Raw genomic sequence first — 18,982 nt, forward strand, 5'->3', positions numbered from 1 at the left:
AGGATATTCAAATGTTTTCTACTTGTCTCTGAGGGATTATGTTAGTCTGTTCATATAAACATACAGGATATTCTAGTGTGTTCTACTTGTCTCTGTGGGATTCTGTTTCTGTATTCATATAAACATACAGGATATTCAAATGTTTTCTACTTGTCTCTGGGATTCTGTTTCTCTATTTATATAAGCATACAGGATATTCAAGTGTTTTCTATTTGTCTCTGTTGGGATTCTATTTCTCTATTCATATAAAATATATACACTATTCATGTGTTTTCTACTAGTTTACTTTGTCGACATAAAATTACTGACAGTTACTCGAAGAATGAATGACTTCAATGTGTTGATCATCTTCTCCTTTTTCAATTATAACAAACGTTATCTAAAGTAATATATATATATATATATATATATATATATATATATATATATATATATATATATATATATATATATATATATATATATATATATAATTACATTAGTTTTCATTTGGTTATCCATTAGAAGGGAACTTTTGTCAGTATTTGTAACTAACCACCCTAATTTTGAGATCTCGATTATTTTAATTTTATAAATTATTATGTAGATCGTATGACCAAATTCGAAAGAACTCCTGTTCGAATTAAAATAAAAAATTTCATGTACCAATAATTCGTACAATAAATTATTAACAAAAGGGCGATAAATATAATCACTATAGTGGTGGCGCTGAAACAAGGAGATCCCCGTCTCTAAGATGAATTGTTTGTATTTTGCTCTATACAGCATCAAAAAGATAAATATGTAACTCTCGAATGTGATTTTCTAGTTTGAGTGGTCATCTAACAAAGGTTCCATTAGCATTGTCCATTTTCTGGTGGAGTGAATGGAAGCTAAAAGATGACCATCTTTCAATTGAAAATATGCATTGAAACTCACTTCATCGGTACAATCCAGATCCAAATCTTTATGGTCCTCCAGAATTTTCTTCACGGCTTTAAAATCGGCTTTTTTAGCGGCGATTAACAGCTGTAAAAGCAATGTTGGAATTTTATATTTTAAAAAAGTCTTTACAAGCTAGATGCATGTATGAGGTGGTATTCCACAGTATTTGCCAACCTCCAACCACCTAGCATTTATTTCCTCCCCCTTCCGATTCTAAAAACGAAATGTTTGAATGCGATATAAAGATAACAAAAACGACATATTTCCTTCTTTAAATTAGAATTTATATCCCAATTTTCTTGAAGATATCCCTACTAGTTATCATCTTCGCCTTTCAAACCAAACGAGAGTTTATATACTAACAAAACGTTCATACTTGCATGGACGCATCATTTGGTGAACTATTTTACAATACTTCAAATTACTTTATGAGCATATTTTAAATTGAATGGAAACATTTGTCAATTAAAAAAAAATATCTGGGCAAATGTTGGAACCTGATATTAAAAATACTATATACAAACGACGCAGACTTTCTTCAATTGTACTTTTCTAGAAACAGGTTCGTTGTTTGCACTGAAAACTTTCTTTTGGTTGGAAAGGCAGTAAACAAAACAATGTTGGAGGCTCACTGGCGTCAATCAAGCCATACATAATAGATTGATTAATGAAATGACAAAGTTTTGTGAATTACCTTTATGTCCTTCAGGTTTTTCATTTTTAAAATGGAAAAATATGTACATTCTGTCGGGTAATGGGAGGATTGGTTGGTAAATGCTATCACTGTCTTCGGGACGATGATGGTGGTCTCCATCGTTACAATAGCGACAATGCCGTAGATGCAAACAATGACGATGATGACGACGACTACGAGGATGATAATTAAACTATACAAGACCCACTAATGACGTGGTTATCTATTCGCGAGTAAAATCACACAAGGAAGACTGTGTTGCGGGTGTGTTGAGATTGGGACGCACTCGATATACCTTTGTTTTTATCATCAAAGGTCCTAAATTCCGTATTTTGTAACTTTCAGACTTCTTGGCGACATTTGGGCCAAGAAAGCATTTTGCTCGAAGTAAGTAGAAATAACTATAACGCATCAGAATGATTTAACAATTCAATAACACAATGGCATATTTCATGGAAGTCCGTGCATGCTTTTGTGGTTATGAAGTTCCTCAATTGACTAATGCACTTGAACATTTTAATGAATTATTTTACTCATAAATGCTGTCAACACCAGCACTCAAAAATGCAAATGACTTCAAAAACTTTGATGAATATCATCATTGAATATATTCCTTAAAGGTCACTGCTTTTTATTTCACTTGGGATTCACTGTTTGTTTGTTTTTTGGTTGTTTTGTTCAAAATGTAAATCTAATCTCCACCGAAAAGTATTACGTTCATATTCCTTCCAAATAATGGCAGCATGTCATGCTAATAACTTTATGGGGGAAGTGAAGCTCAGACAGTTTGATTTGGAAGGTTTAATTTGGGGGCTAGTTTCATTATTATTGCAGCCTTGCATGGATATATAAATTTAATTGCAGTCTTGCATATATATATATATATATATATATATATATATATATATATATATATATATATATATATATATATATATATAGTATGTACGATGCATCACTGATATACCATCAGATATATAAATTTTATGAAAAATGTATACAACGAGTGGTATATCATTGATACATCGTACATACTATTCATATATTTTATATATGTCACGTACAAATACATATATTTGCCCTTTGCACGGATTTACTACAGGCATGTGTGTATCGACCGAGTGAATGAACTCCTCACATTCCCGAGTGTGTCCACTACAAAATGTAATTATATGCCTTTTGTGGCTATTCACAATCACCTTTACATATTAGTAAGTTTATTGGTTTCCTTTTTTAGTTTATATTTCTCTTCACATTGATTAAATCAATATAATACACACTTATGATTTAAACATGAAAGATGGTTTTAATGACGAAATTAGAGCACTACAAACGCTTGGTTATCTGTGCCATTCACATGAATGCTTAGCCATCACGTACCGGCGCATGGAAATTATTGCGGAATAGAAACTAAGCGAAATGACGAACCAAGAATCTGTATTTAAAATATTATTATATTTACAGTTGATCGAAGTTATTATTCTGCTTTAGCAACAGATTCACCCACCAAACTCAGTCTCTCTCTCTCTCTCTCTCTCTCTCTCTCTCTCTCTCTCATCCTTTGATTGGTTTGACTTAACTTTTATCAACATTCATAGGTCTAGAGACATCAAGGGATGACACAAACAAAAGTTGTCTACGCTCGTCACTTCATAGATTTTAACCCCCATCTTGCTACGATGGCGGGGGGGGGGGACAAGTCATACTAAATTAATAATAATCGATGTTTAGAATATTATATTATGTTTAAGAAACAACAACAATAACGAAATATTAAATACATCAGAGTATATGTATCACGTAACCGAGAAATTTACCGTATAATGTCGACATGATTTTAAACTTTGTATCAAATATAAACATTGTTGAAAAATCCTAAATAAGGTGTACACATATCATCACGACGAAAAATATTCTTGTAGGTTACTTGGAAGTATTTCTGTTTCAAGCCTTTCTCTCTCACTCCACATTTCTGTTTTTGTTTTCCGTAACGCATGCGAGCGGATCGGGGAAGATAAGATTGCAAAGAAAATGTGCACTGTATTAAATTCATTTAGAAAACGGGGATCATTAGTACTTTTTCATCGCTATTTTTATACGTCACTAATGAGTAATGTGTAGAAATTCATCATTGATCTAGAGTCAACTGCAGATGGTCATGAGAATGTTTATATATGCGTATTATTGCGCCATGGGTGGATCACGATTTGATATACCAATACATTATAATAAGGGACTGCACCACTTGCTCCACCCCTACCCGTGATGAAGCGCAAATGTGGCGAAGGAAGACTAACATAAAATTTTGAAATTCATCCAAAGATGAAGGTTTCAATGGATCGCCGGGCTGAATGAAGAGCAGTTAAGGCAGAAAACGTAATATAATTTCCGGCTTTGTACGCATGAAACCTGTCACAGTCTCAGGAAAAACAAAGCAAAGAAAAGAAAGAAATAGAGAAGTATAGGATAATGTACACTAACCTTTGCCTTGGTATCACTCATTTTGCCTTTATGTGTTCTAAAATCTCTTCAAGCCCAGCGCTAGCGTAGAAAGCGAGTGCCTGTAGAGAAAAATACAGAAATTAAAATGTACTAAATATCTGATCTATATACATGGGATTCAAAATATACAGAAGCAAGAAGAAAAGATTATATGTATTTGCACAGTGGATGAAATAGAATTAGAAATGAATATGATCATGTGACTTGTGAAATGCTGACTAAGACGTCTGAAATAGTTTAATCAGATTTTTTTATTTATACCAAAATATTATTTGATGTAACCAGAAAGGAGGTGCTTTCCATTAATTTCACTAAATATAGATCAAATCATGAGTTATATAAAATATATTCCTTTTAATGTGTGAAGCTAATGATCTTAGTGACACAAGCGAATGTTCTACCGCCAGGAGCGGTCAAAGTGAAAGTGATTCAAACTTGTTTTCATTTTCTTTGTTTTGATAAACTGAAATACATTTTCTGTCAAGGTTAGGAAAAACTGATTCGGAATCTTTATAACAAATTAATAAGATATCGTCCTGTCAAAAACTTTTTCTTTACTGTACCCACTCCTATCTTCTTTTGACCATGGTTTTGAGTGAATCCGTTAATTCATAATTCCAAAAGTGCTTTGGAACGGGCTTGAAGTCTGAAAAAGGATCGACATTATGGCTTGCAAAAGAGAGAGAGAGAGAGAGAGAGAGAGAGAGAGAGAGAGAGAGAGCATTAACTTGAAGTCTGAAAAAGGATCGACATTATGGCTTGCAAAAGAGAGAGAGAGAGAGAGAGAGAGAGAGAGAGAGAGAGAGCATTAATGGTTTGCCTAAAGGACTTATGATCTATTATCTAATTATCATCTAATTTCCAAATATATTTTCGTCGTATTCGTTGGCCAACTTTCCCCATTTGCACTTTATACCAATGAAGTTCGAGTCACTCAATACGTAAATACGAAAGTCAAAAGTCCTCGCTGACCATATTAATATTTGACTTGTCTAATAACAAATTGATCAGTTATAGATATACTCACATTTGAAAATGAAATATACGAAGAGATGGGACATTTACAAAAGTCAGCATTCTTCAAAGAAACAAAACCTTGCGAACAGAAAAGAAAAGCTACAAATTATTTCTTGGTCAGTTGAATGCGTACTGTGATTAGAGTTAAAATCAGCCTTAACAACAACATAACTATAATCTACTTACATATTATAAATTCCTTTCAAATTTTCAATGACCTCAGAATATAATTAAATAATGTAGCTTCTTCGTATTTAAAAAAAATTAATTGTTGGCTTAATTTTTCCACAATAATATTGCATTGCGTTCAACGGAATTTGAGTCAATTCAACGTACAAACAAATCTAGCAGAGTATGGCAAGAGTATCGTAGAGTAAAAGCTGACTTTATTATTACGATAGTTGGTAACTGGCGGTTTGTGTCTATCTTTCAGGTGATAAACGAAACGTCATTGACATTAACATCATCGTCCTATTTGACTTTCGATCTTGACATGTATGGTTCTGGAGTGTAGCTTAACATCTTTATTTGAGTAATAACTAACTCAGAGTCATTTTAACCTCATAAATGCCAACAGCAAATAACACAACGAGAAGCTGCCATCCACACCGTATAATTTAATTAATTGTGTCAAAAGCTCATGTCAAAGCATAGTCATCAAATATGTTAAATGGCTGCATGAGATTTGACCAATTAAGTTTCAGCACCTTAATTTTGTATTTCACGAAGTGTACGTTCGATTCTTAATTGCTTAAGATATTTGAAGCATTGTATTGTGTTAAAATCTACAAGTTTCATGTGACATCATGTTTTAGTATGCAAATACAACGACACTTTACTTCCTATTTTCCCCATTTACATGTAACTCCGATCATTGAATTTCCTCCACCATAGAACCATTTAAAACTCATTGAATTAGCACACTCTTTACACCTCCAAGGCTTTCATTTCCTCTATATGTCTTCCCTACTGAATATGAAACATTTTACAACTGAGTATACCATTTATTTGTGTTGTTTAATTTCAGTTACATTTGAGATGTAGTTTAAATCAATTTCATATTTAACAAAAATATTATTTCTTCATCTGTTAAGCGATGGCATTTATTTCTCAGCTATCACATTGTCTTCAATTTAGTCGTCATATCATATTTTAATGTGTACAAAGTTCTTATTTATCTGTGATGTTTTAAATGTACTATCTCTCCTCTCTTTAATATTTCAAGCGTAATTCATGTTTAAAGTCCTTCGTGCTGTAAATGCACTTTTTCTTCCAGCATCTTTTCCAATTTGGAAGTTCATCTTTCGAAAACTAAAAGTTTTCATTATTTAAAGGTATATTTTTCGAGTTTGCAACTGTTAAATGATTCATTATGTCCTTTCCATTTCTGAATTACATGCTTTTTATAGTTCATTGTGATGGTCCTCGAAATCTTCTCAGTTCTGCATTTTCCATCGTATTTGTCATAGAGAGATAACTCGTTTTCAAAAACATACCATCCCATATCCGGCCGTTCACATCTTCCAGTTTGTAAACAGCTATATCTTCTAAAATTATCTGCCTGATTTTTAATGTTTCCTCGTTAAAATTAGAAATGTAGTCTTTTGCAAAACCGGTTTATCAGTTTGAACGCCTAGCTGCATCAACAATATCAAATTATGTTGACCTAAACGTAACAGCTGTCAAGTAACAGAATCGATGGATACATTCTTTTGATCTGTTTTCTTTATTGCTTGTTGCATTCAGAGCTATGTATACTATTCTGCGCTGAGTGTTATTGTAATCCTCAATAAAATTATTTGAAAAATAAGCCCCTTTTCCGGCTTTATTTTGAGTGGTGCTTTTCTCATATTAACCTGGAAAACATTCGATCTTCTACAGCAAATTCTTAGCATTTTTGTTAACATCTATTTTCCTTCATTGTATCTTTTCAGACTGAATATTTATCTGCAATCATCAGGTATGCAATCACTGTCTTTTGTACAATATCTTTTAGCCCCTGCCTCTTTTTAGAGCTATATTCCCTTGTCAAAGTGAATTATATCCATTTTTTATATCCATTTATGCCCCTATCTTATGCCTGCATGAAAATAATGTCTGAGGCATAACTGTCATTTGTCCGTCAACTTGCAAAATCATTTAACTGTTCTTTCAAGTGGGCATAATTTTTACTTTTAATTTTTTTTTCACACTAGAATAATATTTATGTAAGCTACTGGACTTTCTGGATCGTACTATTGATGTATTCAGTACTATTCATAAGTATTAATTAAAACCAGTACCTTACCCCCGAAGAAAGTTTGTGAAAGTGTTATCACTAAGTCACCATACTAAATATCTTCAACAGGTACTTTAATTTTTAGCAGTGTGCAACAATTATTCAGTCTTTTCCAATATACGAATGGTATTATGTTTAGTTATTTTGGCATTTATTGAATTTAGACAAGAAGTGTTTTGGATTTTATTATTATGATGCATCAAAAAAATCTTAGCACATCCTCGCAATCAAGGCCACAGGCACAATAGTACGTTCGAGACACATTCAAGATTAGAACTTATTTGGAGTGCACTGGAATTCAATTGGAACTTTATAAATTTGGACTTGTGATATAACTTTTAGGACTGTTCAGGGTTTAATTCACAATACTATAAGTTCTTTTTAAATTTTCCCTTTATATCATGAGGAAAGAAATTATCTGTTGAATTTTACAAAATATTTGGTTTTCGCTCTTTTCTGTTACTAAGTTTCGAGACCATAGAGTCGTAACAAATGGTATTTGTGCATCATTTACAGTACACACATTTGTTTTTACCGTATTTATCCTGTGTTATCTTACGATTGCTTGATTTTTTTGCGTTATTTGGAGTGATTTTTGCTTTGCTTAATAAAATTATGAAATTTTCGATGAACATATATTTTTGATTAGAGATACCGAACAGAAACTGTGTAAAGAGACAGATTTAAAAGAACTGACACTCGTTTTGTAAATTATGTCAGCTGAAAGTTAGTTGTGGCTTTTGAGCCGATTTAGCATGAAATTTGTCTATGCCGGGGAGAGGGGGGGCGGAGTAATCGTATTATATGAATACATATATTCTCTCTCTCTCTCTCTCTTTGTTATTCCCACACAATAAGTCTATATACATTTAAGTACATACGATTTTAAGAAGAAACCATCCATGTCCTTGAAATGTTATAGTTTGATAAGGATTTTTTTTATTAATAGAGTGTGTCATAATGTTTCTATGTCCATACATGGGTAGGGCCCTTTGATTATTCTTTACATTACTTTGTGGAATTCCATGCTTACAGTTGGCGCTGGGTCACTACTAGTTTTAACTCTTTGTACAAAGATCTAAGTATCGTATGGCATGTGCCTATTGAAAAGGAACAAAAGCACGAAACAATTACATTCTGTTTAGGAAAGATGCGCGACATTGGTTTCTTTTTAAATGAATATTTACTTCCCTGTATTATATATCGAGCGTCACAAGTGTAGACGAACCCAATATTTTAAACGTAAACTGATCTGTTTATCATGTACATGTATGCAAATCTAAAAGCAGACTTTGTTACAATCTTATTTTGATCAATTCATTTGTGTAACTGCAATACGATAAGTTGAATATTGTGCACCGTTATTTTATTCTTGTATTTCATATCTTTTTTAATGAGTTATAATTTGAATTTCATACACTAATGCTCCAGGATTGGATTTTTTAGATTTACATTCTTTGCGATTTTTGGGTTTTGTTTATGTAATATAAGATAATTTTCCCTAAGTAAAAGAGGGTTTACAAAAGTGTTGGATACTCGTAGTAACGTTTGTTAACAAATGACCCTTAAAGTAAATACAGTCAAGAAAATAAATGAATGTTAGACCGTTATACAAATGTTGGCATGGGTTTGAAAGTAGAAAAGTCAATTAATGTGATTATTTTGGCGTTGTTTATATTGGTGATGTGTTTAATGAAGAACAACAAACAGCTGGTGAAGAGTTTCAATGGCTGTCTTTTTCTGTTGAGGTTGAGGGTACCTACGGAAAAATAAATACGTATATGGATTTGGTAACTTGGTTCCTAAAGTTATATTTATACTTGTCCCGAGTTTTGAATTACGGTGCGAAAGTATGTGGAGTTATCTCAGCAAAAGTTTTCCAGAGACTGTACCTATGGTCTTTATCAAAACCATATGTATTAAGAGTGAAGAAAATTATACGAAATGATTTAATTTATAATGAATTGGGGAGAATGTCTATACCGATAAATAGGTACTGGTGTATTTTGCAGTTTTTCTGTAAAAAAAATATGGAATATTATGTTTATTGTTCACAATTCATTATTGTCTGATCGAGCACGTTTTCTTCACAAGAAGATAAAAAATACTCGGATTTTGGTACAGTTACTACATGTTCCATGAACTCTGCTTTTGGTACAGTTACTACATAATCCATGAACTCGGCTTTTGGTACAGTTACTACATGTTCTATGAACTCTGCTTTTGGTACAGTTACTACATGTTCCATGAACTCTGCTTTTGGTACAGTTACTACATGTTCCATGAACTCGGCTTTTGGTACAGTTACTACATGATCCATGAACTCGGCTTTTGGTACAGTTACTACATGATCCGTGAACTCGGCTTTTGGTACAGTTACTATATGATCCGTGAACTCGGCTTTTGGTACAGTTACTACATGATCCGTGAACTCGGAGAAGTTTGGACCAACCAATCTGTTGGTAATACAGATATATTTTTATCACGTGTCAATAGCGTTGAGCTAACCAGTTTGTTCAATATATGCATTCAAGAATAGAGTAATAATCGGGATATATGTAAATTTGCCTTGGGAGTTCAGATGCAATGAATATTTAAAACTGACTTCAATCTATAGCGCATATTTAATTTTCCGACGTTAATACCGGATAAATTTTATCGTATGGTACCAAAAACATTATATTTTAATACCACAAGATGAAATATATCCGGAATAAACGAAGGAAAAGAAAATTGAAATTTTCTTTTAATATATCTCAAACTTGCTCCAGAATGAAAGTTTAAAAGATTAAACTTACTCTTCGGCATAACGTGCTCACCCTCACCAAATCTGCATATCTATAATATACTTAAGTGTGAAAAATAAAGACTTAATGTCGAAATAATTTTCATATTTTTTTCATATCTATATATTTACATGAAAGAAAAGTATCGTTATATTTTCACATGTGAGAAGAGAAAATTTCTCATCATGTCATGCAACGCTTGATTGCGTGTACCGACAAAAGTTGTACCTGTAGGAACAAAAACGAGTACTATGTAGGCTAGAACAAACAAATAAAAACTGCTTTAAATTAAAGACATGTAAATTAATTGTTGATAAAGAAATTTGACCAGTCGTAGTTAGCATCTCTCAAATTATCTCCCCCAACTTCCTTGACAACAACGACACTCCCCCCTTCGATACATTATTGAATCGGACTTGCATTGTTTTTAGACAGAGTCAAACAGTTTACAAAATGACAAAAATGTAATCTACTGCGACGGATTAGGCCAACCAAATCCTACCGCTTTCTTAGGTTACGTGTATTTATTCGATCAGCCTGTGCAGGTGAGGTGAATTTACAAAAAGGGGTGGGTGAGAGTTTTGTGCTGTAGACTGAGTTTAATCTTTTAAGCTTCAATTCTGGAGCAAGTTTGGTTTATAATAAAATATATTTTTTCCTACGCTGATACCAGATATATGTCACTTCGCCACTTGTTAAAATATCACTTCTTTAGTACCATACGATGAAATGTATCTGACAGTAACGTATCAAAAGAAAATATCCCCTATATGTGTCATTATCGCATTCGATGTGTATTGTAATGTTATTATCTACTTGTCATGACCAATTGACTCCATACAATAGGCTTCATTCAATGTATTCCCTCTCTGTCAGAGGTAAATACAATAATTTAAATAACAGGAACTATGTAATTTTTGGGGAGAACAGAAAGTGATACCCATAAAGAATAATAAATCCATGGCAAAATGGGTTCACAATAGGAATGATAAATTTAAGTAACGTGTCTAGAATTCACCTCAGGTGTGTCAAAGCAAAGCATAAACACTCTACACTGGTAAAGTTAATGAATTTTACTTGTAAAAACTGAATATATAATCGCAGATGTATCGATCTGTCTTGAGCAGTCCAAAGCAATAACATCGCATCTGGATGATGACGTTCGGGCCAAGATGATGACATAAAATATAACGGCACGGTTTACACTGTAAATATCAATTTCTCTAGACAAAAATTAAAAAGTTTAAAAGATGGAAAATGAAAAATAACAGGCATGGCTGATTATTGGTTTTAAACCGTCTTATCAAATGTGATTGACGGATCTTAAGATCCTGTCATTAAAACAGGAAAGTGTCCCATGATTAAGACAGCCAAAAAAACTTGGCGTAAAAGGGTACTGAAACAAAGGAAACTAACATGATGACAATGATGCCGATCTTTGACCGCCAAAATTATGTCCTGGAAAACAATAAATGGACAATGTAATTTAAAAAGTAAATATAACGTGTTTCCAAAGTTAAGAATGAGAAGAATGAGATCGTATGTATGTATGTATGTAAGCATTAGTGTTTAATGGCACCTCAGTAGGTGCCCGCGTGGCAGAGAGTCTCGGGCACCGTCATTGCTTGTCAGTAGCTACCCGTGGGTCGATGGTTCTTACCGCGGATTTTCTCGGGTTCTTCCTCCACGTGATCTGCCGGAAGAGTTGTATAGCCTATCGCGTACTGAAAAATGGCGTTACACCCACGACAACAACAGCACCTCAACACACTAATGACTAAATGATGTGAATAAAAAGTAAAGTTTCAAAAGTTTAATCCCAAGAATTACACAAAGGCCGTAAGGTGTTCTACCCGACTTTGATGAAGTTGAATGTGGAGGAATCTTGACTCACTATGCGTATTGTCGCATTCCAGTTTAACGTTGTTACAGCTCATAACGTTAACTTAATTAGTGGGTGTATGGTGTGATAACTTGATTAGTGGGTGTAGGATGTGATAACTTGAATAGTGGGTGTTGGATGTGATTACTTGACTAGTGAGCGTAGAATGTGATAGCTTGAATATTGGGTGTAGGATATAATAAATTGATTAGTGGGTGTAGGATGTGATAACTTGAGTAGTGGGTGTAGGATGTAATTTCTTGAATAGTGGGTGTAGGATGTGATAGCTTGAGTAGTGGGTGTAGGATGTAATAACTTGATTAGTGGATGTAGGATATAATAACTTGACTAGAGGGTGGTGACACGCCGAATAAGCCACCACTAGCACCTGTTCCAATCGATTTATGTATATTTTATCATCTTTCCTTATTATGAGTTTTCTTTTAATTCTTTTCTAGCGATATTTACGATTTTCACATCAAATTGTGGCATCGCTAAAAATAACAACATAAAACAAACAAAAACAAAGCAAAATATTTTTTATTTAAAAAACAACTAAAAACAAGTCAAAGCAAGAAATATCCTCCCAGAAGACTACAATGTGATACAGCCCACATTGCACATCGGGTTGTTTTCCTGATAGCGCTCGAAAAACATTTCTTTAAATAACATTATTTAAATTTGTTTGTTAACTGATCCCTTGATTAGTAATATTTTATATAAAGAAAACTCCGTTTCAAGCTTGAAACTACTGTATAGTTTACTAGTCATTGTAGGTCCCACTAAGCATCCCATTGGCATGTCCAGGCTGTACGTCCTGTAGAATATCTAGATTTTCGCCGTGTACATAAACCGAATAATGTTAAGGAACAGAAAACAGTGGATTTGACCAACACAGCAGTAGCTACGGTTAATGGTAAGATGGGAAACGTGTTATCCAGCCATGGTAGATAGTAGATATGTCAAGCCTGGAGATTACACAGGCGAGACGGATGAAGTCCAATTTGATAACCGGACGAAAGATTCGCTCTAGGTTGTTAACATTGATCTTGATTCGCCGTATGTAAAGGGACGAATTCAAGCAGCGTGTTTGTCGGGACTGTCTCATGACTTAATATTAGGTGTAGGTATGTGTTGCAAAAGCCTAACCATATGACGTATACACCTGAACACGTGGGGTCCGTTGAGACAATGGCTATGAAGCGAAGGTCAGGGTCAAAACCGCTAAGACCCACGACTTCGCCTATAGACAATTTGTTACCAGGTCAGTTGAGGAAACTTCAAGAGGATGATTTGTCTCTCAACAAGGTACATAGGTACGTAAAAGATGGGTCCATACGGAAATTGCCAGACGGCGAGGTGAAGTTCGCGACGAAACGCGGTATTTTGTACCGGTACGCCAGGAAAGGGACCGATACATTTAAACAAGTTGTTGTGCCCATAGCGAAGCGAGCAGAAGTAATTAGGCTGGCACATGCAGATCTACTTGGAAGCCACATGGGCGTGGCGAAGACCAGAGACAGGTTAGTGAGGGAGAACGACCTGGCAAGACCGAGTTGTAGGAGTTCACCCTGGATGAGAAGCCAGTGAAGTTCAAACTATATCCGCTACCCTATGCGAATTAGAAACTGACCGAAATGAAATTCAAGCTATGATAGACTTGGGAGTTATAGAACCAACTGAGTCAGCGTATAACTCTCCTGTCGTTCTGGTACAGAAGAAAGACGTTACACACAGATTTTGCATCGAATACAGGAAGCTGAACAGGATCACAGAATTCCAGGTAAAACTGTTACCTGATCTTGAGTCAATATTTGCCATGTGCCCAACGCGAACTATTTTTCGAAAATCGATCTGTCAATGGGATACTGGCAAATTCCAGTTCGAAATGAAGACAGGGCAAAACTTGCCTTCGCAACTCCAGATGGGACCTACCAGTGGGTAGTCATGCCATTCGGGGTCCAGAATGCGCTGAGTATCTTCACGCGCATGATGCGAAAATTACTTGAACCGTTAAGGGGGACTGGAATTTCAAACTTCTTGGACGATTTACTCTTAGCGATAGCTACTTGGGACAATCATATCATTTTGCTCAAAAACGTTTGAGAGCGACTTAGACAAACAGGACTGACCGCACGACCATGTAGTGCCATGCAGGGTTTAGGAAACTAACCTACCTAGGTCATACCCTCAGCGAAGACACGTTATGCCCAGATAGTTCAAAAGTCGACCAACTTTGGGACGCAGTATGACCTACCACTAAGACGGAAGTTCGATTTGTCTTGGGACTGGCAGGGTATTATTGTCGATATGTTGCTAACTTCAGGCTATTGCTAGCCCATTGACTGACTTGACTCGGAAAAAGGCTCCGACGAAAGTTATATGGACAGACGCATGTGAACGATCATTTCAGACGTTAAAGGACAGACTAACGTCAGACAGAGTAATGCAATTGCCTGATGTGACACGAGATTTTGTCTTACGTACTGACGTTTGTGATATAGGTTATGGGGCAGTGCTATTACAAAAGCATGACGGAAGCTTATTCCCAGCTGCAAACAGTAGCAGGAAATTGTCAACTGCAGAACGCAATTATTCGGTCTCAGAGAAAGAATGCTTGGCAATTATCTTTGTAATATCTAAATTCCAACGTTACCTGTATGGACGAAAATTGATTTTAGAAACTAACCACCAACCACTCGCCTAATTAGGTCACGCTAAGTTAACAAATGAACGATTAATGAAATAGTCATTATTTCTAAAACAGTACCAAGTCCAGGTACAGTATATTAAGGGCAACGAGAATGTATGGTCTGACTGCTTAAGTAAACTAAGGACGTCTGAGGTGAAGGGTTCACCAGAGGACGTATAAATGACTCAGGATAGATCTCCGAAATGTGGAGAGTAAAAATCCCTGATTTTACTCTTCAAGGGGGGCCTATATGTAGGGATGCAAATTTCTGTCGATCTATAACGAGCACATTAACTTGGGACAAGTAACAATTAATTAGATTTAGTGGGGCAGGTGCTTGTTAAATCGCTATACTGCAATGATTTTTAATGTCTGTGTCGGGAAAAGAAGTGATTCTTAATAAACCCTCGTTTTCTTAACCATTCGACGACTAGAAAAGAGAAGGTTACCTTCGATTTTATATGGGAACTGTCAGATTTGAAATTTTCAAGATATGTTGTTTGGAATTATATAAGTCATGCTGACCGCAATTTTGGCGCCTTATTATAAGAGGAGGTAAATATATTAAATCCTGATTGTTTACGCTAAATAAGAAGCGTGGTTCTCACACGAACTTCTTGGAGTTAAATTGCCCTTGTCGAAAAAATCTTTGTCAGTCTGCATTTTTCCTGCGAGAGTGAAAATTTATGGGACTCCGAGATAAAATTTGGAAGAATTTCTTTCGTAAAACATTTGTCAAAGAGCCCGTATGTCTGGAAAGCCAACGGACACAGTTTTGGCTGTAGAAGCGAAAAGTGCTTGAAAGCACAAGGTATTTGCGTCAATTTCATTTAGTTCGTTGATACCAATATAATGATTTGCTTGAATTTAATTGTTTATATTTGCATGAATTTATTTGTGTAAATCCGTAGATCAATTCTCTTGAAATGAGTGTAACTCTGTTTGAGTTAATCTATCTGAATTCGTACAATGATCTTCTGTATATAAGTTTGACGAATTGTTTTGATTTGTCGTCTTGATTGCTATAGGAATCTAAGAATTTCATGCATTACTTTAGTTGATATGAGTTAGAGGATCCGTTTGAATTCACCGATCTTAGAAGATTTCTTGTGTGCTAAATTGAATGTGTGTATTTGCTGAAAATAATGTAGTTAAGCGATGTAATGAATTTCATTCATTCATTAGCGTAATTGAGACGAGAACAGAACTGTTATGTCTCGTGTAATGTTAATGGAAACCAGTGATGAAATAGCCATTATGAAGTACATTAATCTTGTGAAACTAGGTTTATTTATGGTCTGCCATGTTCAGCTTGACCACACAGCTTTTGGTATGTTTGAATTCCGATAGAACGATATCTGACATGACGAGACGGAGTAATGATATGTTCCCAGCAGGACAACTGACAGAAGATTTAGGTTGCTTCTGTTTATTTTGAAAGGGGAAATAGCTCTACTGACGTATTCATGGACGTATCCACTGAAGTATCCACTGACGTATCCACGTACCTACTTCTCCAAGTATCTACGTACCCCCAAGTTTATACATGCATTTTTTCATGGGTGAAGCCTATTTTGGAGAGCACATTGTGCACACAATGGAAACACAAGCCCTTTCCCTGGGTGATAGTTTTGAAAAACATTGTTTACTTAATAGCTTTTTGCAATTCAAAACAGTAGTCTTTGAGATAGTCTACTAGCCTTGAACCAGCATGTCTACTGTTACATGTGGCTGGCTCTGCTTCCTACTATGGGTATTTCATTGGCTACATGCTACGCAGTGACTGCATGAGGTGTACATGCCTCACATCAATTTCAAGAACTAAATGGAAAAACCAAATTCACAAATATATCCATATTTTTAATTGTTAAACAATAATGGCTCAATAGGTCATACCAGAGCCTTAAGTTAAAAAGTTTGCCAAGGCCCAATTAACGAAACTTCCCTATGCCACATAGCTTGTCGGAGTCCAGAATGTTTCGTAGATTTTTGTGTTGATTGTTTTGTATGGGTTTTATTTTATCTGACGAAGAGTTTGCTTGGCCCAAAACGGGGGGGGGGGGGGGGGTTAGGTACCGTTTTAAATTTGTTCAGTTGTAAATTTGTGTGTCCATGTATGTATGGAAAGACATGTTATACAAACTAAATAACGTCATAAGAAGAGGTAAAGACACACAGCAAATCAAAGTTCGAGGTACGGTATACACACCATTAACAGTTGTCAGCTGTTTAGTAAGCCTAACCTATGCATATGGCGAAAGGTCAAATGTTGTATAATTTTGATTAAACGGCATAGTTTGAGTTATTGTAAATCTTGTACATGTTATAAATTTAGATCAAGGTCTCCATCCCTAAACAAATATTGAAATGAAGCAAGTAGTGTGTGGGTGTGTGGGTGGGTGGGTGGACAAAGAATACAAGTGCAAAACTAATATATAAAGCGATTACTTGAACTAAAATGGCTTTCATGCGTATACATGGTTTGAGAGAGAGAGACAGAGAGACAGAGAGAGAGAGAGAGAGAGATTACCTTTACTTTTTACGTCAGCCTTCGCAAGTGCTTTACTGGACGTATTCTGAATTTTACTTCAGGAACGCAAGGCAGTTTGCAGGTAAATTGGAATGCAGTACTGGTTAATATCAAGAACAACTTGACGTAAATATATTAATTATCACAGTTTCATTCAATTTTCACCGTAAGATTTTAGATGTTCATACCATTGCCGAAGTACTTTTGTACTCCACTAGAATCCGATCTGTCTCGGAACTACAACTTGATAAACAGCTGAAAGACAAAGGAATCCAATCCGAGGTATTGAAAGTTTTAAAACAAATTTTTCAGGTTAATTGACCCGCTTCCTGAACGAGGGAAACTACATTCTTGTTTTCTTTGTTTAATACCTTGTTGGCTTCAATTGTCTTCCCACTGTCTTTGTTTAAAGCCAAATATATTCACCTATTCTTCCAGCCCAAATGAGACCACAAAGTTATTTAAAAAAAACACGTTATATGCATATGATTGAAAATATAGCAAGCAAATGCAAATAATAATAATAATAATAATAATAATAATAATAATGATTTTATGTTATCACAGTCTTTATTCTGAAATGACAATTAAGACACAAGAAAAAAAGTCAGGTACACAGCCATGTGACATTTGTTTATATTTTTTCTTTAAAAATTTGGATAGGTCCAAGAAGTATTTCAGGAACATAATTAACATTAATCATAAGTTTAGATGCAACAATGCAATATGCCTGGCTGTAAATCGGACATAGTATATCCAAACATTGGCGGAGGTAATGATGCATTTTATGGGCCTTTTAGTGCAAGTGACCTTTCAAGAACCTAACCCTAACCCTCTCATCCAACACAAAAACCGAAAGGTTGAACTACAAAAACATTTTATTTGTATTGGCTGCAATATGCTGTTTTCTGTTGAATAAAAGGAACATTATTCATTGCTAAGCGATGACAAATCACGTACAAGATATTCATGATTTTCTTGAGAACTCAAAGAGATACAGTCACAGCTGATTGGCTCATTTAGTTCATCGATACTTGCTGAGAGAACAAACGATTCTGCCTGTTTAATAAATTTGCCTTTTCTGTATCCATATCAACACTGAGGCATGACTGCCATGTTTGGTTGCATTTTCTCTACTGTGGTTTGCTCCAGAGTACAGCAAATCTCACATTACGGTGGTCTCCGTGGAGCATCATGTCATGTCATTGGTGTCAAATACTCATTTGCAATGCGTATACAAATTTCAAGTTTATTCTTATGTTTGATCTAGTTAGAATACATAAGGGATATTTGCTTAATCGAATGTATTTCATCGAGTGGGTGAAAAACGTTGTATTTTCTAAACGGTGAAACCATGAGTGAAATTACTTACGTTTTTAACCCACGAGATGAAACGTATCTGTTATTCATTCAAAGGAAGGAAGTTTCCTTTGATTTTATCCTCCAGCGTTTTGACTAGCAATATGCATAGCGGACTGAAGTAACATATTTCTTAGTGTATCTCTCGCGATTATGTCTGCGGTTTGCCGTTTATATTGTGCACTGTTGTGTGTATATTAGCAAATATGTCATTGGTGACATAAGACTCCTTTCCAAATCAAGATAAAAAAACACATACATATGAATATAAAAGTATATGCACATCGCTTGATTTGAACTTGGTTCGCGTTCACGCGA

At 35.0% G+C, this 18,982-nt stretch overlaps 1 protein-coding gene across 3 annotated transcripts in view; it reads right to left on the minus strand.

The window, feature by feature from the left end:
• Window positions 1-17,525, minus strand: part of LOC149788904 (uncharacterized) — a 56,741-nt gene extending 39,216 nt beyond the window's left edge. For 2 of the 3 annotated variants that reach the window (XM_089975034.1, XM_089975032.1), the window contains exons 1-3: window positions 17,306-17,525; window positions 4,100-4,179; window positions 919-1,008 (exon numbers count right to left, since the gene is read on the minus strand). In XM_089975034.1, the coding sequence (XP_089831160.1) occupies window positions 919-1,008; window positions 4,100-4,120 (111 nt within the window). In that variant the 5' untranslated portion in view covers window positions 4,121-4,179; window positions 17,306-17,525. The remainder of the gene's footprint in view (window positions 1-918; window positions 1,009-4,099; window positions 4,180-17,305) is intronic. The other variant, XM_089975033.1, reaches the window with a different exon arrangement.
• Between the last annotated feature and the right edge of the window lie 1,457 nt (window positions 17,526-18,982).

This window comes from Sinohyriopsis cumingii, chromosome 11 (genome assembly GCF_028554795.1).
Source record: "Sinohyriopsis cumingii isolate HCF-2022 chromosome 11, ASM2855479v2, whole genome shotgun sequence".
NCBI classification, from domain to species: domain Eukaryota; kingdom Metazoa; phylum Mollusca; class Bivalvia; order Unionida; family Unionidae; genus Sinohyriopsis; species Sinohyriopsis cumingii.